The 25,948-nt window shown below is 62.0% G+C and overlaps 1 protein-coding gene and 2 long non-coding RNA genes across 4 annotated transcripts in view; 1 reads left to right on the forward strand and 2 right to left on the reverse strand.

Moving 5' to 3' along the window:
- LOC144378523 (uncharacterized) lies at nucleotides 1-6,149 on the reverse strand. The gene is made up of 3 exons (XR_013440274.1): nucleotides 5,969-6,149; nucleotides 1,650-1,828; nucleotides 1-1,292 (listed from the first exon to the last, which is right to left on the reverse strand). It is a non-coding gene; the product is annotated as an uncharacterized LOC144378523 (long non-coding RNA).
- Nucleotides 5,257-25,948, forward strand: part of Card10 (caspase recruitment domain family member 10) — a 22,847-nt gene continuing 2,155 nt past the window's right edge. For both annotated transcript variants that reach the window (XM_078052783.1, XM_078052784.1), the window contains exons 1-17: nucleotides 5,257-5,382; nucleotides 5,493-5,744; nucleotides 6,547-6,684; nucleotides 8,019-8,344; nucleotides 11,903-12,106; nucleotides 12,910-13,065; nucleotides 13,690-13,815; nucleotides 15,044-15,235; nucleotides 16,198-16,332; nucleotides 16,614-16,729; nucleotides 17,566-17,594; nucleotides 17,920-18,040; nucleotides 22,389-22,548; nucleotides 22,988-23,099; nucleotides 23,481-23,724; nucleotides 23,897-23,966; nucleotides 24,697-24,790. In XM_078052783.1, the coding sequence (XP_077908909.1) occupies nucleotides 5,510-5,744; nucleotides 6,547-6,684; nucleotides 8,019-8,344; nucleotides 11,903-12,106; nucleotides 12,910-13,065; nucleotides 13,690-13,815; nucleotides 15,044-15,235; nucleotides 16,198-16,332; nucleotides 16,614-16,729; nucleotides 17,566-17,594; nucleotides 17,920-18,040; nucleotides 22,389-22,548; nucleotides 22,988-23,099; nucleotides 23,481-23,724; nucleotides 23,897-23,966; nucleotides 24,697-24,790 (2,458 nt within the window). In that variant the 5' untranslated portion in view covers nucleotides 5,257-5,382; nucleotides 5,493-5,509. The remainder of the gene's footprint in view (nucleotides 5,383-5,492; nucleotides 5,745-6,546; nucleotides 6,685-8,018; nucleotides 8,345-11,902; nucleotides 12,107-12,909; nucleotides 13,066-13,689; nucleotides 13,816-15,043; nucleotides 15,236-16,197; nucleotides 16,333-16,613; nucleotides 16,730-17,565; nucleotides 17,595-17,919; nucleotides 18,041-22,388; nucleotides 22,549-22,987; nucleotides 23,100-23,480; nucleotides 23,725-23,896; nucleotides 23,967-24,696; nucleotides 24,791-25,948) is intronic.
- On the reverse strand, nucleotides 10,435-11,896 carry LOC144378524 (uncharacterized). The gene is made up of 2 exons (XR_013440275.1): nucleotides 11,018-11,896; nucleotides 10,435-10,885 (listed from the first exon to the last, which is right to left on the reverse strand). It is a non-coding gene; the product is annotated as an uncharacterized LOC144378524 (long non-coding RNA).

The following is a 25,948-nucleotide window of genomic DNA, read 5'->3' on the forward strand; positions in this document are numbered from 1 at the left end:
GAGAATAGCGATGGTTGATTTTATTAGGATTCAGGTCATCCAGAGATGATTTGGGGCGTCTAGAAGGCTGTGTGCGGCGGATATCATGCAGTGTTCTATAGGAGACTGGAACCTCAGAGGACTTGGGGACCGAGCAGGAGGCTGTTCTGAGCGTGCAGTGTGCCGGGCACCGCACTGGGCTCCCGGGGTGAGATAGCTCATGAGGTCCCCAGGACCACCCGATCCTCCCCACGTCAGATGAGGAGACTCAGGCCCAGAGACGGGTGTGAGAGCAGCACCCGCACCCCTGTCCCCACGTCACACTGTGGCTCATGCCACTCAGGTCACTCCTGTAACACAAGTGGGGAAAGCGGGGCCAAAGAAGGTGCAGTGCTCCCCCTCCCCCCAGTCCAGTGACACCGAGGTCCTGGCGGTGGCCCATGAGGACTTGGCAGCTCTGCCCCCTGCCCTGCCTGAGCTTCGGCCTGTCCCTTGTCCCTGGAGTAGGACAGGTGCCCGAGGGTGGCGTGAGACGGCCCGGGTTCCCTCGCCGACCGACGGGGGCCACCAGTCAGCAGCCGCGGGCGGCGCCGCCCACTCACCTGCGCCCCTCCCGGGGGCGGGGCTCTGAGTCACGGCGAGCGGCCACCCGCGGACCTGCAAGTTACAGCAAGCGAGGACACGGCTCCCTTCGGGAGCAGAGGGTGACATTTCCGGGACTTCTTCGCCGGCCGCTCCTTCTGCCCGACCCCCGCCCTCTGTGCCCGCTGTGCCCGTTCCTCGGCGGCACAGCTGATGTCCCTGTGCCCAGCCCGGGGCTGCTTCCTCTTCTGCTGCCAGAAACATAACGGGACGCCGTGGTGGGCGGGCCGTTTTCTCAGGGCAGCCTCTGGGTCCATTCTTTCCGGTCCCCAGGACACCAAACGGGGCTGGGCACGGACCCTGGGCAGAGAACTTGCCGGCAGGTGGGGGAGGAGCGCAACCCACAGGGACGTCCACGGGTCCTCAGGCACCAGCCCTGTACCCCGCCCCACCCCAGGTCATCGGATGGGATGGAGGAGGACCGACCTGGGGGGTTTGATCAGAAGATGTGTCTACAGGGCAGGCCCACAGTGATAAGGTCTGGCCTTGTCACTCAGCATGGCCTCATTCTGAGCACTTTCCATGTCGTCATTCATTTCACCAGACACCACCTTACTGTCTCCCTTCAGTCTCCCCCAGGGTCACGACCTCACTGAAGTGGCAGGGCTGAGATTTGAACCCAGATTGGGTGACCTCTTGGCTGGGCGGCCAGTGGAGGAAGACAGGGCAGCCTGGGGGGGGGGCAGTGACTCAGCTGCCGGTCCCCCTGGCCCGCCCTCTCCTGCTGACTCAGCCTGGATGATTCCCTGGGCTTTTCTCTAGAATTTGGGGCCCCAGGCAGGGTTCCCAGGCAGCCACCTCCTCCAGCACCCCCTCTGTGGAGATGGTGGCTGGTGGCACAGCCTCGGGGAGGGATGGCCAGGCCAAGAAGCCCAGCTTTAGCTTCCCCTGGGTCTCCGAGCCCAGGGCAGGGAATGGGGAGGGGGAGAGGCTGGGTGAATTCAACTGAGGTGCACATTTAGCGTCCACCTTGCTCAGGCTGGGCCCGGTCCCTTCCCCACAGTGGAGAGAGAGCTTGGGGAACTGACCCGAGACCACAGCTTGTGCTGTCCTGAGGGTTGAACCCCGGCCTCCGGTCAGGGGTGTTTTGCAATCTGCCAGTCTCCTGCTAGACAGTGCTGTGTGTCAAGTTCTCTGCTGAGATCCACACCACCAGGTCCTGCTCGTGGTGACAAGGTGGCCGCCCAAGGTGTCATCAGTCTGGAAGCTGGGGAGGGGAGACAGGTTCACCAAGGACCCACACTCGCAGACCAGGCGAATGAAGACCCAGATTCCTGGAATGTAATCTGAGGTTGCCGAAGAAGTGGGAGTTTCTGGGGTCAGGTGCACCCTTGAAGGAAAGGGTGGAAAAGGGGGTCCCTGTGTCTGTGGATGTCGTGAGAGGTTTGTGGACGACGGTAATATAGGATATTACACCAGGCATATGTGGTAATCCCAGCTATTCAGAAAGTCAAGGCCCTGGGCAACTGAGCAAGACCATGTCTCAGAATTAAAAAAAAAAAGGGGATGTGGGTCAGTGGTAGAGCCCCTCTGGTTTCAGTCCTGAGTGCCACAAACAAAGTAGAACAAAATGATATTACTGCTAACGAATGTGAAGGTCAATGTCCTGATGAGGACCTGCCGGTTTCTGCTCTGTTCCCTGCTAGATCCTGCTCCAACCACTCCTCCTTCTCCTCCTCCTCCTCCTCCAGGTTCTTGGAACATCCCAGCCCAGTCCTGCTAACCAGAAAGGCTCTGTTCCTGGGGTAGAAGTGGAGGTTCCATTGGCCCAAGACCTGAATAATCAAAGAAGCCCCCTCCCCATGCCAAGAGCAAGGGACAGTGACATAGCACAGATGGGGAAATTCAGAGGGGAGAGGTAGGGCAGTCGGCAGGTCTGAGGTAGTTCGCATTTATTCTAGCTTGGTGGGAAATCTTTGGGAGGTTTTAAGTTCGAGGGAAGCTTTTGGTTTTTAAAGCCACCTCTCAGCTAGGAACATGTGTGCACACCTGCAGTGCCAGCTACTCAGAGGCTGAGGTAGGAGGGTTACCTGAGCCGGGAGTCAAGACCAGCCTGGGCAACACAGTGGGGCCCTGTTGCCAACCCCTGCAAAAAACCAAAAATGATCTCTCTGTAGCTCAGAGCCTGGGGGGAGGAGATCTGGGGTGGGACCAGAGGTGGTGAGACAGGGGGACTTTGAGATGAGGGGACAGACCTCACCAGGGCTGGGAAGAGGCCTGAGGTTCTTGTACCCATTTCACAGATGGAGGAAGTTCAGCTCAGATGCACCACAATTGCCCGTGTTGGGCTATTATGCCACCGCACAGACATGGAAACTCAGAGGGAAAGAGATTTGCCAAGGACATGTGGCAAAGACCAAATGTAGGTCTCCAGGGCACTGTCTCTGCTCCTAGGCCATTTTCCCCTCTAGGTGTGGCTGGGATTACTCACCACTGGCCTTGTGCAGCTGGGGAAATGGAGGACCAGGGATGATACCACTCCTGGCCCGGAGCCTGGGCGAGAATCCAGGGCCCCTGTCGGGAGGTCTAGAGTCTGTGTCCTGCTGCAGCCCTGCTTTCCGGGCATGGCTAACGGGGAAGATGGACACAGCAGAACCCACGAGAGGACGATAACGAAGTTGATGTTTAGCCACCCGTTGGCGGTCAGTGTCATGACCCCCAGGGACTCCACACAGAATCAGGCTCTGCTGTCCCAGGGAGTGGTCGCTGCCTGGCTCAGTGCCCACAGAGGGCAAGTGCGTGTGTGACCGTGTGTGTGTGTGTGTGTGTGTGTGTGTGTGTGTGTGTAACTGTGCGTGGACGTGTGAGTGGTGCCCCAGCAACTTCGCAGCATTTCCAGGAATGCCAGGCACCCACGGGCACCCAGCCACCTCATCTGCTTAGACCCCTGTGCCCTCACTTCTCTGCAGACAATGTTGATCTCTGTGCCTAATCTCTGGACCCTGTTTAGGTTTCTCCATGAGAAAATAATTAACCACAGACTCATTTCCCAAGGCTTCCACCCGTTCTCCTGGCCAAGATAAAAATACTCACAATGAACAGGGCTGCTGGTGGGAGGGGCCGTGTGTGGGAGGGTGGCGAGGGAGAGGGAAGGCTGCCCTGGAGGGAGGCCTGGCCTGAGCAGGGACACAGCGCTGGGGTGGAGAGAGGTCAGGGGCTGGGCTCTGACCTCATCCTCTGTTGCTTCACTGTGTGAATTTGGACAGGTTCCTTGCTCTTTCTGGGCTTCTGTTTCCTCTTGTGTTAACGGATGGATTTGCACTAGAATTCAGTCCTTCCCAAGCCTTTCTTCTGCTTGGAAACAGGGACATCAAAAATGAAAACAAGCAACAAGGGGAAGAAAATCTGGGGTCAGCCAAGGTTGGGAAAGGCCACTGGGATAGTGTTTTCCGATTTCTTAATGGCAGGACTTTTCAGAGCCTTTATTGATTGAAAACTTTTGTGTCCTTGGATGAGTAATGCATGCACCCAGGCAGCCAGGTCAGAAGTATGGAGGGGCCCTCCCTTTCAGTAGGCACATTGGAAGTTTCCAGTGCATACAAAGACGGTATCACACATACCAGTAAGCGAGAGACTCAGACCTTATCCTGCCAAGCCACCACCAGTTCCCAAAGGGGGAGGAGCTTAGATGTAGCTATTTCTCCAACTTACTTGACTTTAACCACAGACACTCCCCCCAAGCCTCTCTGGGATCAGCATCAGGGGGAACCCCTTGGAGAAATGTGTGGACCCTGGTGCCCGTGTGCCATGGGACTTCACACGGGATGGAGAGAGTATCTGACTCCCGCATTTGACAAGATGTCCATGACCTCTGCCCTCTGCCCACCCAGGGACTGTCCTGAACTTGAGGGAAGGTGCCAGAGCTGGCAGTCTATTTGGGGACCCAGAGGTCTGGGAATGGCAAACTTGCACAGGTCACTGGCAGGCAAGAGGCTGGGCTGATGGAAATTAGTGCTCCCAGACAGTGCTCCCCAGAGGGAGGGTCCTGGTGGCCCACAGCTGATCAGGGCCATAGAAGTTCCAGAATCTGGGACGTTGTAGGGGACCTTCTGAGGTCCGGCCCCAAACTTGAAGCTCATTTCCCTGAGGTGCATGGAACTGTGACCAGGTGCGTCGCATATGCACAGGGTTGGTGTGATGTGTAGGTTGTGTGGGGACCATTGTGGTGGCGTGTGAGCTGTGTGTGAGGTAGAAGCTGAGTCCACTGCGTGTTGGTGTGACACTGAGCCGCTTGGTGTGTCGCTGTGCCCCACTAGATGAGTCCCACACTTTAAGCTCCCCTGAGCTCTGTGACATGTGCGCCGGGTGGTGTGGCACCGAGTGTGCGTCCAGCGCAGCGTTAGCACGGTCCAGCGCAGGTTGCGCCTGCGGCTGCAGCGAGCGGCCGGCGCGGTGTGGGCGTGGGCAGCGGGCGCGGTGGCCCTGGGAAGGTGTGTCGCGGCGCGCAGGAGGGTGTGAGCCTGAGTGTCGGTCCCCGCCCCGCGGGAGGCCGGGCAGGTGTGGGCGGGCCGCCGGGACCCCGCCGCGCCGGCCGGGAGAGCGGGCGGGAAACAGGAAGCGGGGGAGGCGGGCCGGACGGCGGGAGGGCGGACGTGCGGGTGGCCGGCGGCGGACGCTGGCGGCGGCGGGCGGCGATGTGGGGCGGCCCGGGCGGCCGCGGGAACGGGGGCGGAGCCGGGGGCGCCGAGGGCGCCGCCCCCCTGCGCCGGCGGAGCCGCCGCCCGAGCGCGGAGCCGGGAGCGCGAGGCCGTGGCGCGCGGGGTGAGTCCGGCGCGGGGCGCACAGCGGCCGGCGCGCGCGGGGCGGCTCGGGCGGCGCCCCGCGGTGGGATCCGGGCTCCCTGCCGACCCCCGCGCGCCTCTCGCCCGCAGACCCCGGGGACGCGGCCATGCCCGGCCCGGCCGAGGCGGGGGAGGCCGAAGAGGAGCCCGCGGCCGGCTCGGGGTCCGAGGCGGAGGAGGACGCGCTGTGGGAGCGGATCGAAGGCGTCCGGCACCGGCTGACGCGCGCCCTGAACCCGGCCAAGCTCACGCCGTATCTGCGCCAGTGCCGGGTCATCGACGAGCAGGACGAGGAAGAGGTGCTGAGCACCTACCGCTTCCCGTGCCGCGTCAACCGCACCGGTGAGCTGCGGGGTCGGCGCCCCGCGGTCGGGCCTCCCCGGGCGGGACGGGTCCCCAGTGCAGCGCATGGAGACCTGGGGCGCAGGGCCGGGGTTCTGCTCCCCTGGGCTGCAGTCTCCGCATCCGTGGAGTGGGCTGCTTGGGGCGCCCACCTCCCATCTCCTCCCGAGCCACTCTTCTTGCCCGGTGGGTTGTGGGGCCCACTCCGTCAGGGGTCTGCCTACCTTGGGGTTCCTTCTCACTTCCCGAACCCACATTAGAGGAGAGGCTTGGATGTGGTTGCTGGTGCCCGCTAGACCTGGGACCTGTGGTTACAGCTGGTGGCTTTGGCATCTCTCCTGTGCCTTTTGGCCTTCTTGCTTTCCCCTGCCCCCTCCTGTGTGCACGTGCTCCTTGGAGAGTTGTTTTTCCTCAAGGGTTCATCTCGGTTTTATGGGGGTCCTCCCTCGCAGGGTGTCTTTGAACTACAGCTGGCAAAGGCTCGGGAATTCTGGCTCTGGCTAAGGACAGAAGTACTCTGCTTTGGGGGACGGAGGGGTTTCTCTGGGCCATTGCTGACGGGCATCTGTCTGTGGGTGGGGGTGGGGCGGGGGTGTTGGCCGCTGCTCCACAGGTGCCATTGTGGAGGGGGTTTCTGGCTCTCCTGGCCTGGCAGACGGCTCTCCTCCCTGATCTGTTGGGACAGGCCCCTGTGAGTGTGTCATCAGCTCAGAAATCTGGGGAACGTGGGCCCTGAAGCATGGTGGGGAAGAAGCAGCCCGTGGGGGCCGCCCTCATCCTGACCCCTGGGTGCCCCCCACAGGGCGACTCATGGACATCTTGCGCTGCCGGGGCAAGAGGGGCTATGAGGCCTTCCTGGAAGCACTAGAATTCTACTATCCCGAGCACTTCAGGCTGCTAACGGGCCGGGAACCCGCCCAGCGCTGCTCCATGATCCTTGGTGAGTGGATCTGCTCGAGCCTCTGCACCTGATATTCCTCTTGGTCAGATAGGGAAACTGAGGCACGGGCTGATGTGGTTTTCCCAGGGGCCCGTGGCTGGTTGAGGGTGGGGCTCGGTTTCTACTCCAGTTAGCCCCAGCTCAGGGCCCACCTGTGTAGCCCAACATCACTCTGCCCAGTATTGTTTTCAGACTTGATTGGCCGGCTACATGGGCTTATGGTTTTGTATGTAAAGAATTTAGAGGCTCCAGGTGATGTCAGTAAAAAGAGAAGCTAGATCTTTCCTCCTTCCTCCAACTCTGTTCTGCAGGTGGCACTTTTGTGAGTTCCCCCGTCGTAGTGTTCACTCACACACACACACACCACACACACACACACACACACACACAAGCACACTGGGGTGGCATCTGTGTTGTCCAGTATCTGGCTGTTTCTCAGAATGGATTCTTCCATGCCTGTCACCCTTGTTTTAAGTATATGCGTAATGTTCATTAGTGAACTTGTCACTTAATGCATGTGACCCATCCCATGTTGATGGACATCTAGTTCTTTTTTCCAGTTTTGTTGTGGGATGCTGAGAACACCTTGTGTGTGCATCTTTGTGCAATTCTCACTTTCTAAACTGGGGAGAGTTTCTGAAATAGACTTTCTCAAGGAGTATGTATATTTTAAATGTTATGTCAGGCAATGATGGATACCATAGTAGTACTTACCTTATAGAGTTGTCATATGTATATTTAGTGCAAAAAAATGAAGTCACCAAATGTTGTGGCAATGGATCTTTTCTCCCTGTGTTTGTTGGCCACTTTTATTTTGGGACATGCTTATTGATAGTTTTTGCCCATATTTTTATTCAGTTGTTTGCTTTTTTCTTATTGATTTGTAGGAACTCTTTATATATAACAACTGAGTCATTTGTTGTATATGTTATATTTTAATTTGATTTTCTTTTAACATGGTTATATCTTTCATTTTTTCAGAGATTTAAAGATTTTTATATGAATTTGTCTTGTTTTCTTTTGTAACATATGGATTTTTGTGTCTTGTTTAGGATATTTTTTTCCCAAATACTTTTTCTAGTATTAATTAATTTTTAATTAATTAATTTATTTATTTGGGTGCTGGGGATTGAACCCAGGGCCTTGTGCATGCAAGGCCAGCACTCTACCCACTGAGCTAGAGCCCCAGCCCCTTGTGTCTTGTTTAGGAAGGCCTTCTCTATCCTCAAATTACAAAGATATATTCCAGGATTTCTCTCTATTCGTTTTATCGCTTGTTTTTTTCTGTGTAATCTGCTGTCCCCCCCTGAGTGTCCTGTCTCCTGTCCTGGCAGATGAGGAAGGACCCGAGGGCCTGACCCAGTTCCTGATGACTGAGGTGCGGAGGCTGCGGGAAGCTCGGAAGACCCAGCTGCAGCGGGAGCAGCAGCTTCAGGCTCGGGGCCGGGCGCTGGAGGAGGAGCGGGCGGGCTTGGAGCAGCGGCTGCGGGAGCAGCAGCAGACCCAGGAGCGCTGCCAGCGGCTGCGGGAGGACTGGGAGGCGGGCAGCCTGGAGCTGCTGCGGCTCAAGGACGAGAACTACATGATCGCCATGCGCCTGGCCCAGCTCAGCGAGGAGAAGAACTCAGCAGTGCTGCGCAGCCGCGACCTGCAGCTGGCGGTAGGCGGTGGGGCGGGGGCCGGGGCAGGTGCGGAGGAGTGACCTTTGCAGAACACAGGGCACCTGGGAAGGCAGCCTGCGTCCCAGAGCCACCCTGGGCCTGCTGTTCTTGCTTCGTGGTTCAAACTGTGGGTCCAGCTCCAATACGTTAGGGGCCTTGGTGGCATCTAGTGGGTAGAGGCCGGGGACACCTTCAAACATCCTCGGTGCACAGGACAGCCTCCATGACCAGGAAGTACCTGGCCCCCGAGTGCACAGTGCCCAGGGGAGAGACCTCGGGTTGTGGGGACTCAGCCACTGTGAGCCCGGGGATTTCGGGTGCTAGGCCTGGTAGAGACAGCGCGGAGAATCTGGCTGGAGCCACACAGTTACACGTGTCCTGTCATCTAATCCTCCCCAGAGCACCATGCACCAGGTTCCTTGCTAAACAGACGCTCAGGCTCAGACTGTGCAGGGATCGATCCAGGTCTCCGGGCCAGGAGGCATGCGGCCTGCTTTTGAACCGGGGCCACCTGGCACTGGTGCTGGCTTCCTTCCCAGGATGCTGTTCTGCCTGCTCCCTGCCCAGTGAAATCTCACCTAATCCTCTCCAGCAGTGCGAGGTGGCCTCCTGCAGGCCCCGAAACCCAGCTCAATTTTGTGGCTTCTTATGGGGTCTTAGCAGGGAACAATACGAGTGTCAGCCGCCACGGGGAGTTGTCCAAAGGACAAATGAGCTAATACCAGGGCCAGCAGCACACAGTAGGCTGTTTCCTGGAGTGCTGTGTGGGACTCCACAGTGTGATCTTTTTCTCTCCCCAGCACTGCTGCGGGTGGAGCCTCGTGCATGCTAGGCCAGCGTCTGCATCCGCAGCCCCTTTAGTTTTTATTTTGAGATGGGCTTTAGCTAAGTTGCTGAGGCTGGTCTTGAACCCGTGATCCTCCTGCCTCACCCTCCTGAGTGGCTGGGGTGACAGGCCCCCAGTGGTTGTTGCTGGGGGTGCTGATTCCTGTGGGTGAATGAAGGTTGGTGTGTGGGGGCACTGGGTGGACTCGGGCACTTGCTGGGTGGGCTGAGGTTTGGGAAGGGGAGTCCTGATCAGAGTGTTGAGGTTACATGTCGGAGGGTCCAGGCAGCTGGTCCTGCTTGAGGGTGTCAGTGGCCAGTTTGCTATTGGGAGATGAGGGTGAGGACTCTGCTGGGTGCTTGGCATGAGGGGGGGGTTTCTGAAGGGTGTGGGCAGGGCCACCATGTATGTCCCAGACCTGGCTCTGCCACTAATGAACAGTCTGGTCTGGGTGAGGTTTCCCGCTCCAGGACTCAGTTTACCCATCCTCAGCGAGAGGTCACAGATGAGGACGGCATTGCAATTATAAAGCACCCTGGGCTGGGTGCTGTGGCACACGCCCGTAATCCCAGCAGCTTGGGAGGCTGAGGCAGGAGGATTGTGAGTTCAAAGCCAGCCTCAGAAAAAGCGAGGCCCTTAGCAGCTCAGTGCAACCCTGTCTCTAAATAAAATACAAGATAGGGCTGGGGATGGGGCTCAGTGGTTGGGTGCCCCTGGGTTCAATCCCCGGAACCTGCCCCCTGCAAAACACAGTAAAGCGCCCCGGGTCACCAGGCTTGGTTTTAAATGTCTTCAGGGCACAAACCGGCTCCCTTCACAGCAGCCCTGTGCTGCAGGGCGGGAGGCTCGGCTGTCGTCTCCATTCCTGGAGGGGGAAACTGAGGCACGGGGAAGTTGATCAGAGCCTTTTTCAAAGTTCCCAAGATTGAAAAAATTTTGACCTTGTCCTGTGCATCACTGAGGGGTGCTGGGTGGCAAGTGGGATCCCCTCTTTTCACCCAGAGATCCTCTTTTTCTAGACTAGCAAAGAACCTGCTGCTCAGAGAGGCCAGCACTGGCCGGGGCTGGGGGGCGGGTGGGGGGAGGTGGCCTGGAAGAGGCCGCGCCTGGCCTGGCGTGGTCTGGGTGGATTTGTGGTTGGGTCCCCTGCCGTGGCGGGTGTGCAGGTGTGACTGGATTTTGAGGGAACGGTCGGTGGTGCTGGGCATGGCAGGTGAGTCCCTCCCCCGTGGGCAGTGGGTGGCGGTTGTGTTTAATACTGTGTTTTATAAGGTGCGAATTTAATGAGCCGTGATTTCTGAGCAGCATAAACTCGGGGGCCAGGGCTGTCATTTGGTGCTAAGTGAGTCTGTGCCCTGGGATTAAATGCACCTGTGTTTCCTGTGTTGGGAGGAGCTGCAGGTGTCCCGGCTCTGAGCTCATCAGGGAAGCCCGCTGGCCTGGCCGCGGGTCAGCCAGGAGGCTGCGGAGTGAGGCTGTGCTTTGCCGTAGAGGGCGTGGCCAGGCCTGCCCTTGAGACTGTCCTTGGGGGTCACAAAGCGGGTTTTGTGAGTGGAAGGAGGCGCGGACTCAGGGATTTCTTTGTGATTCTTTGTGGAGGAGGCGCCTGAGGGAGCTCATGGGCTGCCTGGGCCGGCCTCCCGGGCCGCGGGTGTGGGCGCCATTCTGAGGGCTGGGGAAGAGCAGGTCACTCTCCAAGATGGGCCAGGCTCTCCTAAAAGACACCAGACGTTGGCACTCAGAACACAGCCTCAGAGGTCACTGTGACTGTCCCCAACAATGACTTCAGTTTTTTGGCCTGCCACCTGCCCCTGCTCTCATGGCATCTGGCCCCCTCAGGACTCACAGGAGTTTGGAAGATCACGCGCAGTGGCCGAGCGCGCTCGCTCTCCAGCAGGCTGGCCACGCGCGTCTGCCCTCAGCCAAGCGGCCATCGCCAGCTGCCCAGCCTCCCCGGGGCCACACAGCCGTCTGGTGGCCGCCTGCTGGGGTTTAATGAAAACGTCGAAGTCACCAGGTCACATCCGTGGGAGCTGTCACCGTCTGTCCACTCACTGTCTCGGTCGATTCTTGGAGTAACATGGGGGTGTGGGGGAGGGGGCCGGCTGGCCCCATTTTACTGAGGAGGACGTCGAGGCACAGGGAGTTGGGCGGCTGGCTCCGCAGGTGGAGCCTAAAGATGGTGAAACCGAAACCCAGACCTTGGCCGCCGGGGCCGGCTGAGCCCGCGGCCTCTGCTGCGGCTGTGGTGCGGGATCTTGTTGAGGGAGCATCTGGAGCTGCGGTCGGCTCCTGGGGTGGTTGAGACCCTCAGACCCACCTCTGTCCCCCTCCCTCCTCCGGTGCAGGTGAGATGGAGGCACAGCCAGGGGCCGTGCCTTGCCCAAGGCCACCTGCAGTTGAGGCACAGCTGGGCCCAGACCCTGGTCCCCTAACCTCAGGTGGCCCTCCTGTGTCACCTCGATCCTGGGCTAAGTTGATGGCACGCAGGGTCTCAGGACCGGGGGCACATGGGGGGCTGTAGTGCAGCACACCCACCCACTCCCCGGGAGGCTGCTGCCCACCTTCCTCCGCCCCATTAGCCCCTCATCTGAGCGGCCCAGCCCTTCCTCACAGGGGGGTCCCTGGAGGACTCCCGCGAGGGCCCCTGTGGGAATCTGGGAGCAGCGCCCCCAACTCGCGGTGGCTCCCCGTGGCCCCTCCCTGGGATGACCCCTGTCCTGGGCCCTAGGTGGATCAGCTCAAGCTGAAGGTCAGCCGGCTGGAGGAAGAGTGTACGCTGCTGCGGAGGGCCAGGGGGCCGCCCCCCGGGGCCGAGGAGAAGGACAAGGACAAGGAGCAGGAGCAGGACGGCGTGGACCTGGTGTCGGAGCTGCGGGCTGAGAACCAGCGGCTGACGGCGTCCTTGCAGGAGCTGCAGGAAGGACTCCAGCAGGTGGGCGCTGGCGCGGGTGGCCTGGGCAGCCCTGGGAGTGCCCCTGCTGCTCACCTGTCCTCGCCAGGCCTGGACAGCCGGGGGTTCAGAACCAGGCTCGGAGGTCTGGGTGCAGTCCTGGCCCACCACCTGACCTGGCCTCTGCGCCCAGGGTCCTGATGGTGCTGCTCGCCCTGCAGGATCACTCGGGGGACTGTGGGGGATCCCCGGAGGGCTCTGAGTCCCGTGACACTGCTCCTGCTGCTGTGTGCGGACATTTCCTGGGGAGAGGGCCCTGGGCTTCCTGGACTTTGTAGAGGAGTCGGAGACTCTGAAGGTTGAGCCCCCGAGGCCTTGCTTGGTGTCCCTGGGCAGGTCGGGGCAGCCGGGCCTCGTCCTGGCTCCGGTTCCACATAGGAAGACGGTGGGAGCCGGCACATATCATGGGGCTGGGGTGCCTGGCTGGGTGGGTCTTGGGGCTGGATCTGGGGCCCAGGGCCACCCCTTGGAGACCCCTAGTCAGGGGGAGGGACAGGCCTTGGCTTGTGTTTCCCTAGTGGTGCCAGGTGGGGGCCAAGGCAAGAGGGAGTGGCCAGGGCTGTTTCAGGAAGAGGCCCGGGGGAGCTGGTCCAAGCTGCTGCACCCCCCTCTGTAGCCCCGATATCCCTGGTGGGCCACGCAGGGCACCCTGGTTCAGCTCAGGGCCCCAGGCCAAGGTGGCAGAGCCGGGGTGGGGTCGGGCTGAGGCCCGTGAGGCTCCCTTGTCCCCACGCCCACCGTGGGCCGGGGCTGCATGCTGAGGGGCCCTGAACTCTGGTCCCCAGGAGGCCGGTCAGCCGGGGGCCCCGGGCTCCGAGCGCATCCTCCTGGACATCCTGGAGCATGACTGGCGGGAGGCGCAGGACAGCAGGCAGGAGCTGTGCCAGAAGCTGCATGCCATGCAGGGCGAGCTGCAGTGGGCGGAGGAGCTGCGTGACAAGGTACGCCCTCTGTGGACGGGTAGCGCCCTCTGCGGGACGGGTAGTTCCCGGGTAGTGCCCTCTGCGGGACTGTAGCACCCCCTGTGGGGCGGCTAGCGCCCTCTGCCTGACGGGTAGCGCCCTCTGTGCCCACCTCGCTGCCCTCTGTCGGCGCCTGGCTCCCAGGGTCCTGTCCAGCCGCAGCCTTCCCCAGGCATCTCTGGGCAGGGGTGAGAGTGCTGCGTCCATTTGTCTCAGCCATTGACAGGAGACCCTGTGGCACTCGGGACTCTCAGTGACCAACCCGAGGCCCTGCTCCCATGGAGGGAGTCCTGGCCCGGGAGGGAGCAGGGCCACGCGTCATCCCGGGGAGTTCTTTCATGTGACAGGTGGTGACGGACGGGTGATGGGGACAGGCAGAGGGGTCCGGCGGCCACAGGTTGCAGTCTCTGTGGAGGCCGAGCTGGCCTGGGGTGTCACCGTCATGGTCAGCTCCAGTTCTAGACGAGGCGGCTGAGGCCCAGTGAGGGGAGGTGGGCCGTCGTGGCCAGGGCTCTGGCCTCTCTCTGGCCCCTTGGAGTGCCTGCTGGTCGGCGTCCCCTGCCCTGGCGCTGTGGCCTGAGCCGCCCCGCCTGCCCACCTCAGTACCTGCAGGAGGTGGAGGACCTGCGGCTCAAGCACCGCACGCTGCAGAAGGACTGCGACCTGTACAAGCACCGCATGGCCACCGTGCTGGCCCAGCTGGAGGAGATCGAGAAGGAGCGCGACCAGGTGAGGCCCGTCTGTGCCCGCAGGCCCTGGTCCCACGGCTGGTTCTGTGCCGGGGAGGAGGGGGAGTGGACGGTGCTGGACTCGGAGGGGCTGTGAGGGTGTGCTGGCCCCGTAGACGGTCAGGTAGGCCAGGAGCCAGGGACCAGGCCCGTGCGCAGGCTGGAGAGCGGAGCCCTGAGGCCGCAGCAGGTCTGGTGTCCTGGGGCCCAGGAGCCCCTCGGAGGCCTGATGCCTGGTGGCTCAGGACCCAGGGACCCGAGTCGGCGGCCTCCCTGAGGTCACGCGGCCAGGCAGCTGAGCTGGGCCCTCACACCCTCTGAGTCAGACGCGGTCCCCAGGCTGCTGCCAGAGCGCGGCTGGGGGTTCCTCCTCATGCCCGGGACCCGCTGCCTCACCTGAGCCCCGGGTTGGTTTAAAAGCTGTCCTGCCCGCCTGAATCCCTTGTTCTTTCCCTGCCAAGGACAAGGCCAGCGCAGAGGAGGTGCCTGCAAGCATTTGCTGATGAAGGAATTCTGAGAAGTGTTGGCCCCCGTCCCTGGGCCCCACGGCCCCGCCTCCTGTGGAGGCTGTGGGGTGGGCTGAGGCCCCGGGCCTGCTGCCTTCTGGAGGCTGGCTCCCCCAGGCCAGGGGGAGGGTTGGGGGGAGGGTTGGGCAGGGTTTTATTTGTGGCCAAGTTTGAGTCCCGCGAAGAGAAGGCTCCGCGTTAGAATTGCCCCAGATCTGGGGCTTCGTCTTGGGGTGTCCTGGTCAGGGGGCCTGGGGTGAGGCCCAGCCATCATGTACATCATCGGGCTGCACCCAGCCCCGGGGCCTCTGTCCCCAACTCCTTCAGAGCCGTAGAGTGGCAGGACCAGGCCATGTGCCCGCCTCTCGGGGACCCTCATCTCCATGGTGGAGGAAAGTGCTTGGGATGAAACGGGGTGGGTTTGGCTCGTGGCTCCTGCGCTGATCGGGACTGGGAGCGAAGCCCTGGGCACACAGTAGGACTGCTGGAAACGTTTTGAGTTGGAGTCCAGCTTTGCCCTGGCTGCATGGTTAGCCCATCTGCAAAATGAGAGTATGAGACTGTTCCCGATCCTGTTAGTGAGGATTAAATGAGCTGATACTTAGCACAAGGCCCAGCACTCAGGCCTGATAGCAGCCGTTCCTGATACCGACCCCTTTCTTGAGGCCGGGGGGCCTGGAGCAGAGCCAGGGCGGCCCCTCAGTGTTCCCACGCTCTCCCCAGGCCATCCAGAGCCGAGACAGGGTCCAGCTGCAGTATTCACAGAGCCTCATCGAGAAGGACCAGTACCGAAAGCAGGTGCGGGAGCTGGAGGCCGAGCGGGACGAGCTGCTGACCACGCTCACCAGCCTGGAGGGCGCCAAGGCGCTGCTGGAGGCGCAGCTGCAGCGGACCCAGGGCGGCCCCTGCCTCAAGGTGGGCAGCGGGCGTCCAGGAGGAAGGCTGGGTGCTGGGGGAGCCTGGGTGGCTCTGGGGCAGCGGGGCCCGGTGCAGTCGGAGCCCAGGGACCTGCCAGGACCCCTCAGCTGGGGGGTGGGGACGTGGATCTCTGAGTTCCTGGGACACTGAGGGTGTTTGAAGCCTGTCCCTGGGCAGGCCTGGGCAGGCTGGCTGGCTGAGGGCCTCGGGTGTTTTAGGGATGCACCTGGGCATCAGAGATCAGAGGCCCATGTTAGTCTTGTCTAAGACCAGCTGGTCTGGACCTTCATGGTACAGGACCCAGAGAGGGTGGGGACTTGCCCAAACTCACACAGCCAAGTAGCCCCGGAGCCAGCTTCTACCCTTTGTAAATCAGACACTTGTCCCCTGGCTGCCACCGAGCCCCTCCTGTCAGGGTTGCCTGTAGATGAGCTCAGTCGAACCCTGGCTTCGATGCAGTGGGGCCTGGAGGAATAGAAGGAGGCACAGATCTTTGGTCCCTCCCTTGTTAAGACCCTGAGTGGCCTTTTTGCTCTTGGGTAAAGACGAGCTCCTATTGTCAAGAGGCCCTGCAGGTTGGACCCCTCCTTCCCTCTAGTCTGGTTCTCTGGCTCTCAGTGTTTGAATTCCTGGAATGGGTCACAGTCCTGCCTCGGGGCCTTTGCACATACTTTCCGCCTGCCCTGCTGGTCCTCCCCAGCTGTGCCTACTTACATCTCCCTGGTTCTCAGTTCAGCCTGACTTCTGGAGAGCGTTCCGATGCTCTAGACTGGGTGGGGACCCCTTCCTTCTGCTGTCTCACTGCTTGGGTGATTTTGGGGTGGTTCTGTTTCTATCTGCTCGTTGGCAATTTGTCTCCCCCTCAAGGCTGCCTGAGGGCCAGCGTCTGCTCCCTGTGCCCGGGCTGTGTCCCTGCCTGGCCCGGGCTCCACTGGCTTCCCTCCTCCCCTCCCTTCCAGGCCTGTGCCTCCTCCCACTCCCTGTGCTCCAACCTCAGCAGCACCTGGAGCCTCAGCGAGTTCCCGTCCCCCCTGGTGGGCCCCGAAGCCGCCGGGGAAGCGGCCGTCAGCGGGGGATCTGAGCCCCACACCTCGGTAAGGTGCCCACCTGCCCAAACACGGGGGGGGGGGCGAAATGCCCCTGTAGTTGCCGACACAGAGTGGTGTCCAGGCGCCAGCTGCCCACTCCCCAGGGAGGACCCAGGCCCCGGGGGCCAGGAAGCTTCGGAGCTCCCCCAGAGCCACGTGTGGTGGCCGAGGCCCGGGCGGCTCCTGCTCCTGTGCCCGGGGCTCGTCTGTGGAGGGGCCTGGCCGGGTGCACTGGGGGCTGGGATGGGGCTGCCGTGGGGTGACCCGGGCCTGTCCCCGCCTGGCAGGAGGAGGCCACCGACAGCGAGAAGGAGATCAATCGGCTGTCCATCCTGCCCTTCCCGCCCAGCGCCGGCTCCATCCTCCGGCGGCAGCGCGAGGAGGACCCGGAACCCCCTAAGAGGTAAGTGGCCGCCCAGGGAGGGGGGGCCCTTCCTGCACAGATGCCCCCCGCAGCCCTAGAGCCAGAGCCCGGTCCAGGCGTCACCTCCCCTAATGCTGGGGCTCGGGGACGGAGTCACAGGAGGGCCCAGGCGGGGTCGGGCTAGACCAGGCCTCGTGGGTGCTGGCCCCGCGGGCTCGGGCCCTGGGTTCGTCCCCAGCGCGGCAGGAAGACAGCAGGGGGCAGCGTGGGCCGGCCCAGCTCCACACAGGACAGTCCCCCGAGGGGAAGCCCCAGCTCAGGACCAGGGTGCGAGGGTGTCCTGGGGGCCACGGGCCTCGGGGAGAAGGCTGTGCCCAGGGTGGGGCATCAGCAGCAAGCAGGGGCCGGAAAACCTCTGTTACCTCTGCCGGTGGCCCAGACCAAGGGACAAGGTTCCTGCCTTCTGGGGTGTGTCCCCCTGCACAGCTGTCCCCCACAGGTGGCCCTTGATCTAGCCCTTTGCCAGGGGAGGTGGGATGGTGGGATGGTGAATCGTCAGTGTGGAGGAGGGTGGCCTAGTTGGGGGGACACCCTGGGAGCCATGATGACGGGGAGGGAGTGGTCAGGGGAGGCTTCCAGGAGGAGGTGGCCTCTAGGGAGCTGGTCTTGAAGGACAGGCCAGGACGTGAACCTCCCGTCCTGTGACTCAGGGCAGCTGGGTGGCACTGGTGCTCTGCGCCTGGGCCCTTGACTGAGGTCCAGCCCGGATTTGCTTGGGGGTGGTGGGACTTTTAGTGGCTTGGGGGCAGGAGGGGGAGTGGGGAATAGTGCCCACGGTGTCACATCTCCTGTCCCCTCCCGCCCTCTCTGAGCAGGTCCTTCAGCAGCATGTCGGACATCACAGGTAACAGCCCTGGGGGACCTGGGGCACGGGGAGGGCCATCTCGGGAGGGGCCATGCTGCCCTGGCCTGGGTCCCCTTTCCCAGGCCGCACTGTGCCCTGGCCAGACAGGAGGCCTGCTTGGGAGGCTTCCGGGCTCTCCGGTGCCCAGTCCCGGCCCCTGCTCTGGGCGTGCAGTGAGGGGCTTCAGTCCTGCCCCCTCCCCGCGGGCCCTGGCCCGGCTCTGAGCCCGCGGGCCGGCCGCTCCTGGGAGCTCCGCCTGCAAGGTCCCCCCTGAACCTGGGCCGCTGCTTCCCAGCCCAGCCCGACCTTCACTCTCCTTCCCCAGGGAGTGTGACGCTCAAGCCCTGGTCCCCCGGCCTCTCTTCGTCCTCCTCCTCCGACAGCGTGTGGCCTTTGGGAAAGCCAGAAGCCCTCCTGGGCCGCGGCTGTGGCCTGGACCTCAACAGGTGGGCAGGGGCCTGGGCTGGGCGCGCACTGCGGGCGGGGGAGCAGGCTGCGCCCCTCTTCTGTGCTTCGTAGCACCCACAGAACCTGGGTTCGAGTCTCGTTCCCACTGTGCGCTGTCTGCGTGGCTTGAGCCACCCCTGTTCCTCCCCGGGCCCCAGTTTCCTGGCTGGTGAAGAGGCACAGTGTTGTGAAGTCTCCAGCTCTGCCAGGCACGTAATAGGTGCTTAGTGAACAGTAGCTCTTCTCGGGAGCGGTCCTTGCCCCGTCGCCCACTTGCCGTCTTCCCTGCTGAGCCCCGCGTGTCTGAGTCTTCCAGCTGAACTTCTTGCTGCGGGTGGCCTGGGGTTGCTCTGGGAGCCCTGTGGCTGGCCTGGCTGTGAGTCGAAGCAGGAGTCACACTGGGCAAGGTGGCACGTGCTGGAATCCCAGTGGCCCTGGAGGCTGAGGCAGGAGGATCGAGAGTTTGAAGCCAGCCTCAGCAACTTGGTGAGGCTCCAATCCAAGCAACTTAGCGAGACCCCGTCTCTAAATAAAATACAAAGAATAGGGCTGGGTGTGGCTCCGTGGTTGAGCGCCCCTGCGTTCAATCCCTGGTACCCTGCCCCCCGAAAAAAAAGGAGTCACAAAATGTTGGTGCAGAGTCCATTTTGGTGACCCCCTCTTCTCACTAGCCGGTGGCTCTGAGGGGGGCAGGGGGGCCCAGAACGCCACCTTTGAACCCAGCCTGGAGGAGCCAGCCTGCAGGGAGAGCAGTGTGGAGGCAGCAGGGGCTCATGGAGGGGCCTGGAGTTCGAGGTGACCGGGGTGGTGGCGGGGATAGGGGTGGGGGGGAGGGGGAGGCTCTGAGTCAGGCAGGGGCACTGGACTTTGGCTTGTACGCTCAGGAGGGCCTGGGAAGGCAGGTGTTATGAAAGGCAAGGCCAGCGGCGGCTGCTCACAGTGTTCTCTGTCCTGGGAACAGGCATTAGGACTGTCTCTGGATGTAGAGGAGGAAACTGAAGCTCAGAGAGGTTAAGGAACTTGCCCAAGGTCACACAGCTGAGAAGTACCAGGGCCAGGTCCACAGGGACCTGATTGGACTTGGGTTTTGGAAAGGGTTTGAATGCCAGAGCTGGGACATGTGCTGCTGGGCACAGAGGTTCAGGTCACACGGCAAACCAGGGACCAGGGCCTTCCTGCCTCCAGGCCCCCACCCCCACCCTCACCAGGGCCACATTGTTCTGCCGGTGCTGGACACTGCGCGGCTGGGGGAAGGGGCGGAGGTGCCTCCCTTCCTGCCTGCCTGGCCCTTCCTCCTTCCTCCTGCTCGGCCTGCAGCAGGGGTCCTGGCTGCTGTCCAGGGGGCGCCAGGATGCGAGAGGGAGCAGGGTCACGTGGCCCTCTTTATTGCCTACGCTATTCCTGGGGGGAGGGGTTGGAGGAAGAGCCAGATGGAAGCGGGGGCAGGGTGGCTGAGGAAGGTGGACAGCACAGAGGCCAGGGGAGCCTCACTCATGGAGCCTGGGCTGGGGGACATCTGTGTCCCAGGACAGTGTTGTGGCGAGGTGGGAAGAAGGGGCTTTGGGGCCAGCTTCAGGGCTCAGATCTCAGCCGTTGGTTGCTGCCCTGGGGCTCCGGGCAGGTCACTTAGTTTCCCAGAGTCACAGTAGTGCTGTCCCCTGGGGTCACGGTGGAGGTTCCTGCATTCCTTCTGCTTGGGACTGTGCTGGCTCAGGGTGGGTGTCCACACCTGTCAGCGCTCAGACGTCCTTGCCCCCAGGTCACACTCTGGGCCCCTCCCTCCTCTGTGCTGGACAGAATGGGGCAGGGGATGGAGGGTGGGGGACTGGGGATGGCTAGATGGCCAGCAGGGAGAGAAACAGGAACACTCCAAGAGTGACCAGAGTCCAGGCACAGCCCTGCCTCTCCCCTCCTCACGTGGTTCCAGAACCTTGTCCTCACACAGCAAGTTCTCGTAGGTCTTTGCCCCGTGCAAGTCAGTTCCCTCCTCTGATGCGGGGTGATGACAGGTGTCGGGGATTACATGGAGGGACCTGTGTGACATGCTTGAGTCTCTGCATTGTGGGTCCCTGAGCTGGTGCAGAGCAGCCCCCGAGATATTCCCACCATGCTCTGGGGACAGGGGATACTCACTGAGCTGCTGGAGCTGGTGACTCACCCCATTCCTGTGTGCCAGTGACCCGACCTCCTGACCTTTCTAGGGGAGGAGCTGGGGGCCCTCACCCCGCGGCTGCAGAATCCCCCAGGCGGGGTGGGGTGGTGGGTCTGGAGGCTGGAATCGGCAGCTCCTGCCCCACTCTCTCTCCCGGCTCCTGCTCGCTGTGGGAGGCTGGTGCTGGGGGATCTGAGGGGTCCCTGCTTCCGGCAGCCCCCAGGCCGACTCTGAGGACCCTTGAGAAGCACAGAGAGCAGGTGTCGTGCTCTCTGGAGCTCAGAGAAGTCCCTTGGTCCTCTTGGACCTCAGGAGCTGGCGGAGGGTCGTGGAGAGCTGGTCTTGGGGAGCAGTGGGGGGGGGCAGGAAGAGCCGGGGGAGCCGAGGGTCAGCCTCGCTGCCGTGCGGGGGAGGGCTGCGCAGGGCCTGGGTGCAGCTGCTTGCTGGGCTGGTGTCGGGGGGCCGTGGTGATGGTCAGTGGCGTGTGGGTTTGAAAAGGGGGGGGGAAGCCGAGGCCGGAGAGGGTGCTTGTTCTGACTCATACCTGACGACCGTGAGATGCTGCCTTCTCTGCATCTCTTGCCGGGCACTGTCCTAAGAGCGTCCATGTTCTAACTCAGTGTGTTGGAAGAGGTGGGTGGACGCCCAGCATCCGCCGCCTGGCCCCAGCTTTGGCCCCAGAGTTCCTGTGTTTCCCTCCAGGGTGCTTTCCCCAAGCTTTTCTGACCACACCCGACACCACCTCAAACAAAAGGGTCCAGAGACAACAGCTGAGTCTACCTGGGCCCCGAGCCACTCAGCAAGACCCTGTCTCTAAATAAAATATAAAAAAACAGGGCTGGAGATGAGGCCCGTGGCCGAGCACCCCAGGGTTCAATCCCTGGTACAAAACCAAACTGAACAAACAAGACAGAGCTCCGCTGGCGGGTCTGCAGCCCCCGGCGCCTGCGGGGCCCTCTGTTCCCTGCGGTATCCTCGTGTTCATCTGAGCCGACCACCCCAGGGCACAGGGGAGTCGTGGTCATTCTTATCTCGTGGATGCGGTAACTGACCTCCAAGTAGTGGCTTCTTTGCCTAAGCCTGGGACCCAGGTGACCCTGGGGTAGGTAGCCAGACTGTTGCGCCAGCCACTGGCCAGGCCAGGTCTCGGGCCTCCCGGGTCTATCGTGTCACCCGCGCAGGCTGTGGCTGCCTGCCCGACCTCAGGCCTGGCTCTCTGCTTTGACTGAGGAGGCTGAGAGCCGCTCCTGGAACACAGCTTCCTGCTCCCCAGGGGTGCTGGCTGGGTCAAGGTCCCCGCAGCAGGGCCACCCTGGGCTGGCAGCAGGGGGCAGAGCAGCTGCAGGCATGTGGCAGTGGCCAGGGTTCTGCCTGGCCACTGTTTGTCACTGAGCCCTCTGAGCCTTCTGTTTGTCACTGAGCCTTGCTAAGAGCTTCCCAGTTCTGGGGCAGGCAGGACCCTGGCACATGGGCATCTTGGCTGCGCTGTCGAGCAAGGCCAGTGCCCCCATCCCGTGCCTCCCGGGCTGGCTCCGGCTTCTTTTCTGGGAGCCATGTCCCAGGATGCTTTATTAGTACTCAGGGTAGGGAGCCCAGCCTGGTGGCTGGCCACGGCAGCTCCGCTCTTGTCCTTGTTCAATCTGCCACGCGGTCTGTCCTCGGTCCTCCACGCTCTGCCTGGACCACCGTCTCCTCTCCCTCTGTCTCCGATGCCTTCGTCTCTGTTCCTCACCACGGTGCAGCCCAGGTGCTTCTTCCCCGGAATCCCCCGTCCCTGTGCTCCCGAGCACCTGGAGCCATCCTCTGATCTGTGTTGTCCAGCTGCGCCCCTCCCCGGACTGTGAGCATGACCAGCACCGATGAGTCATCCGCTGCGTGCCAGACCCGGGGCTGGTGCTGGGGAGCCAGGCTGCCTGGCTCTGCGGCTGAAAGCCTTCTTTTGATGGATGTAAGAAAAGAAAGTGCTAAACCGCAGCCTGGGCAGAGGCGTGCTGCAGGGGCCCTGGAGGACTGCTCTGACTGAGCTCTGAAGGACAGCAGGGGGGAAGGGCATTCCAAGCAGGGGCCACTGCAAGTGCCAGGCCTGGGGCGACACCATGGCCTGCTGCCGGGAGGAAGCAGGCCATCTCCAATGAACCTGAGCTGCACCAAAGCACTGCTGGACGGTAATTCCCATCCCTCTTCCCCCTTTTCAGGTCTCTGGCCATCCGAGTGTCTGGCTGGAGCCCCCCAGGAGGCCCGGAGGCCCAGGACAAGGGTCCGGATGGTCTGTCGTTTCTTGGAGACCGATGGTCTGGGGCGGTGGTCCGGAGGGTGCTGTCGGGGCCCGGGTCGGCCAGGACAGAACCCAGAGAGGTGAGGCCCCGCCCCTGGAGCTGGGGGCGGGGTCAGTGCGGTAACCAGGGCTGGATGCTGATTGGTGGAGCAGGATCACTGGGTGGAGCTCGAGAGGGAGGCTCGGTGACTGTCCTGCCTCAGCGGTGGCATGCACATGTGATCCCAGCCACTCAGGAGGCTGAGGCAGGAGGATCTCAGCTCCAAGGCCACCCTAGCAAGTTAGTGAGACTCGGTCTCAAAAAAATAAAAATAAAAAAAGTTCGCACTGAGATGGAGACTGGGGATGTAGCTCCGTGGTAGAGGCTCGCCTGTCATGTGCGAGGCTCTTGGTGGGATACCCGGTACCGCCAAAAATAAATAAATAAATAAATAAATAAGAGTTTGACTGGGTGGGAGCTGGGAGGCGGGGCAGGCTGAGGCACATTGACAGATTCCCGCCTTTAAAATCTCTTCCCAGCCGAAGGCAGAGGCCGCCGGCCTGGAGGGGGCTGGCCTGGACCCCGAAACCCAGCAGAGAACCTTGCCGTGGAATCAGGCGTCCACACTCCCCTTCCTGCGGGATTCCACGGGTGAGCCTGGCCTGGGGGGGGTGACCGCGTGGGGCCCAAGGGAGAGCCCCTGCAGCCTGGTGCAGGTGGGGAAGGAAGGGCCTGAGGGAGCGTCCCCCTGTCTCCTCCTCCTGGCCGTGCTGTGGCCTCTTTTTGTCAGCTCTGGGCTCTTTTCTGGCCTCTCCTTGGTCACATCGTAACTGTGAGGGGAGCACTGTGTTAGGAGTCCGGAGGCCTGGGTCGGGGTCCTGGCTGGCCTGGGGCAGCCCCTACGCCCTCTCTCACGGGAGGAAGGAAAGTGGGGTCCTGGCAGCTCGACCGTCGGAGGGCTGGGTCCCCCAGGCTGCTCCCTGACCTTACCGTCTTCCTCTTGTCCCCCCTGCACCTGCCCCGTCCACCCAGCCTGCCAGTCCTTCCACGAAGCCCTTGACACCTGGGTGAAGGGGCCGGGGGCCGAGCCTTTCTACATTCGGGCCAACCTGGCCCTGCCCGAGCGCGCAGACCCCCACGCCCTCTGTGTGAAAGCCCAGGAGATCCTGCGGCTGGTGGACCCGGCGCACAAGCGGCGGCGGGAGTGGTTCTGCACCCGGGTGGACCCCGTCACTCTGCGGGACCTGGACCGGGGCACTGTGCCCAATTATCAGAGGTGATGCAGAGCAGGGAGCCTGGGGATGGGGTCCACTAGCGGCCAGGACCAGGACGGGGCGGTCTTTCCTTCTGCAGGGTCTCACCATCCTCTGGGATGGGATGGGGGCTGGACAAGAGGAGTGAGGGGCTTGCTTGTCCCTACAAGTGCATGACAGGTCTCCTTCCCACAGAGCCCAGCAGCTCCTAGAAGTTCAGGAAAAATGTCTGTCCTCCAGCCGGCACCGAAGTCCCCGCAGTAATGTAAGCAGGTCTGGGTGGGCAGGGAGAGGGCCCGGGGAGAGCAGGACAAGGCTGGGGTCCAAAGGGAGGGGGCAGGCTCATGTTCTGGCAGCTCTGGGGGGAGAGAGCCAGGAGAAGGCCCCCTGCAGCCCTTCCTGTGACTTAGTTGATCTCCTACTATGTGCCCAGCAAACAGGAAAACAATGTCACCGTCCAGGGTGGTTGGGAGATTAGATTGAGTGTGCCAGTGCCCGGGAGCATGTGGGGCACACGGCAGGCATCTGGCAGGTCCCTGGATAAGGGCCGGGCCGGGCCACCATCTTCATTGTGTCTGTGGGTAAAATGAGAGGAGCAGGGAGAAGCCAGTGGAGAGTGGCCTGGGCTCAGCTCGGCTCTGGGAAGACGGTGCCTTGTCCTCCCTGTTGCTCCAGCCCCAGCCAGCCCTGAGGCAGCTTTCCTTATCTGTGAAGGGGGACATTGCTTGACCTGCCTCCTAGACAGCCTGTGGCCCCAGATTCCTGCACACCGGAGCCCGGGGCTGCCCTGTTGCAGCCACTTGTTAGGTGGCCGTGTAATTAGTGTCATGGGTTTCGTTAATCCATGTCACCTTGATGATTCATTGGAAGAGAGACCAAAGCTCGTCTCTTCTGTGACATGAGGTGCCCGTGGGGCCTGCTCTGCCCGGGGTCCTTTCCACTGTCCCCTCTCCCTACGTTGGGGTGGAGGTGACTCTTTCTTTATGTCCTCCCAGCTGAAGAAGCGAGCCCTTGGGCTGGTGAGACCCAAGCCCGTGGGGGGTCCTACAGGGGATTCCCCAGAGCAGCTGCTGCTGGAGCCCTGCTCAGGTGAGTGCCGCTGGGAAGGTGTGTCCCGTGTCACTCCCGGTGGCCAGGAGTGTGTGCATTTATGTGTCCTTTGGCCACCGTGGTCCTTGGTCTGGAAAGGCTGATTGTGAGTGGGCTTGGGAGACAGGGTTCCCCCTGGTGGTGAGTAGGCCAAGTTGCCTGTGGGTCATCTGTGGGCAGGTGCCGTGGGCGTGGCTGTGATGTGACTTTGGGGCTGCTCTTGTCCGCTGCAGTGTTGCTTCTCACACATGGTGGCAGGTGCCAGGAGGACTCTAGGGGGGTCCTGGAGGCAGCATAGTGAGGCCATTGGCCAGAGCAGGGAGAAGGAGCGAGGGAGCCCAGATGAGAGTAGCGTTCGAGGGGGGACAGGGGTGGCTAGGGGACTTTTGGAAGAGACTGTTTCAGCTGAGGCCTTCAGGGGTGCAGAGGGGTCAGCTCCAGGCAGAGGGCGCCGCTCACTCAGAGGTGGAGACAGGGCTGCGCTTGGTGTATTTGGAGGATGAGTGGGTTCCGAACGAGGTATGGGACATCTGCTCCGTCAGGCGTGTGGGTTCCAGGGGACATGGTGGTCCTCTGCATGGGGTCCCCGTCTGGGGGGAGGCAGATGCTTCCAGCTGCTCACAATGCAGACACGGAGAGAAAGCATGATGTGTGTGACACAAGAGAGCCGGGTGTGGTAGAAACATGGCAGGGACCCCCCCCCCATCTAGGGACCAGGGGAGGTGTGGCCTGGGCTCTGGGGGCAGTGAGGGCTACCTGGGTGCAGGGGCAGGGCCTTGGGTGGCCACAGGGCCTGCAGAAGCCCTGGGATTGGAGGTGTCTGAAGGCACTGCCCAGGCAGGGCTGCAGTCTCTCCTGCAGGACTGTGTCACCTGTGCAGAGGATGTGACCTTTGCCCTGGGGATCTGGGAAGTCACTGGTGCCTGGCAACCAGGGAGTCACGTGAACAAGCCTCTCTGACTGCTGAGCGGAGAGTGACCTCTAGGGGGCAGGGGTGAGGCAGAGGATCCCTGGGGAGCCTGTTGTCATGGTCCCAGCAAGAGGGGCCAGCCTGCAGTGTCAGGTGTGTGCGTGTGTGTGCGTGTGCGTGTGTGTCTGGGGACCTGTGGGAGCAGCAGCAGGTGGCCGAGGAGGTGAAGTTATTTTGAATGTCAAGGG

This window comes from Ictidomys tridecemlineatus, chromosome 6 (assembly GCF_052094955.1).
Source record: "Ictidomys tridecemlineatus isolate mIctTri1 chromosome 6, mIctTri1.hap1, whole genome shotgun sequence".
Classification (NCBI taxonomy): Eukaryota; Metazoa; Chordata; class Mammalia; order Rodentia; family Sciuridae; genus Ictidomys; species Ictidomys tridecemlineatus.